At 49.5% G+C, this 1,865-nt stretch overlaps 1 protein-coding gene across 1 annotated transcript; it reads left to right on the top strand.

Moving 5' to 3' along the window:
- Window positions 1-580: 580 nt before the first annotated feature.
- On the top strand, window positions 581-1,774 carry NGA_0525600 (iojap-like protein; the record flags this gene model as incomplete). Its single annotated transcript, XM_005855808.1, has 3 exons — window positions 581-1,130; window positions 1,246-1,384; window positions 1,581-1,774. Coding segments are annotated over exons 1-3 (558 nt in total), but the record flags the coding sequence as incomplete, so codon positions are not given.
- Between the last annotated feature and the right edge of the window lie 91 nt (window positions 1,775-1,865).

Genomic DNA, 1,865 nt, shown 5'->3' with positions numbered 1-1,865 from the left:
AGTAGCTACCATATACCATGGAGTGAAGCGAAAAATTCCATTGTCTCCTACGACCTGGAGCGCGACAGCGTCACGCATGCTTCGGAGTGCTACTCTATCTCGACGTTCTATCAGCTCGCCTTTGACTTTCAGCTTTATTATAACAAGAGACTTGAGGGTGTGGAATCATATGGCCAGAAATATTGTCGAAAAGATGTGTTCGTGATGTTTTGGCTGTGAAGTTGTGCGAACTTTCCTGCCTTGTTTGATCGTTTTGTTGACTTGGGGCGTCCACAGTTGCAGGAGGAAAGGCCTTATGCACTTCATCCCCGGTAAGAATTTCCCGCATAACATTTACAAGATCTTATCTTCACCTAAGCAGACTTAGATAAACCTGTTAATGGCTTTGCTTATGGACTTGTGTGCTGGATATCCAATTCATTTTTCAGGATCACCGACGAACAAATTTCTCGACGACTGGCAAGATATTGTTTTTTTTAAATAATCCACACATATATTTTCGAGAACAACCGAAGAAAAATTGCTCTGGAGCTCTTTCGTAATGACAATATTTAGTTGAAGAGATATAAGCCTACAATCAAAACAATCATGCTTCTGACCCTTACCTCCCATGTGCTCTTGCTCCCACGCGTTCGTATGTCCAACTCACAAATACAAGATCCACGAAAAAAGAGACATTCCATACTGAAATACAAATTTTACTCACCCGCCGCAAATTGTATGCTTATTCAGTGCGTCAAAGTACCCAAAATGTACCTGAAACCATCAAATTGATGGCCCATATCCAACAACCCCGGACCCAGGACGCTGCCTCCTTCCCGGCGGCGTGACTAGCCATCACTCATCCTTCTCGAGCAACTTCTCACATCACCACCGCAACCACATCCACATATGACTTGACAGCCATGCTGTCATTTTCTCGCACGCGGACGGCATCACAGAGAAGAATAGACGGGGATATTTCTCCGCCCAATACGACCTTCACCACCAGCGTCCTTCTCTTCCTCCTTGCCCTTTATCCCGCACCCGAGACCTCCGCCTTCTTCCTGCCCTCACCAATCTGCCAAAGTCCCGCCAGCTACATTGATAGAACAGGGTCCGCATGGTCGCTTGTCTCGCCTAGACCACAGGTACGTTAATAACGTCAATAACCTTGCCATAAGGGATGATTCGCCCTTTCAATCGTGAGGTATCCTATCTTTCCCTCAAAGACACCGTCTCACATCGTCGTCCTGCACGTTACAGTCTTCCCTCTATAGTTCGGAGAGTAATAATACTCCGCAACGTCCCAAACAGAAGAAAGGAGGGAGGGAAGGCTACAACAGGAATCGACGACGTGAGGAGGCACTAGATGGCATGAAGGTCGGCCACCGCTTTGAAATGGGTGAGTGAAGGAGGGAAGCGTCATGCGTGCATGACAAAGACCTCTACAAGCGTCGAAACACGATCGAGCAAGCACAAGACTATGCTCGTATTTGATTGAGAAGCGTGGGGCTTCTTGTCTGGAGCTTACCTGCCTTGCTCCCCCTTTCCCTCCTTTCCATTCTGTCTCACCCTCCCCACCCTCCTTCCTCTCTCAGGCTACGACATCGAGGAGGAAACGGTGCCCCTGGCAGAGGACGAGACGCTGCCCGTGATCGAAACCATCGCGTCCGCGGCGGATATGCGGAAGGGCGAAGACGTCTTGGCCCTCAGGGTCTCTCGCTTGACCACCGTCTCCTCCTTCTTCGTCCTCGTCTCCGGGAACAGCCGACCGCAAATTCAAGCCATTGCTGGTATGTCCCTGGTGTGCCGTGCTCCATACGATGCCGCCTTCCGTTTGTATTCGTCTGCTCTCCCTACCTTGCCTTTCTCCCACCCTCCCT

This window comes from Nannochloropsis gaditana, assembly GCF_000240725.1.
Source record: "Nannochloropsis gaditana CCMP526 unplaced genomic scaffold scaffold093, whole genome shotgun sequence".
Classification (NCBI taxonomy): Eukaryota; class Eustigmatophyceae; order Eustigmatales; family Monodopsidaceae; genus Microchloropsis; species Microchloropsis gaditana.
This window is presented reverse-complemented; position numbering and strand designations above follow the sequence as displayed.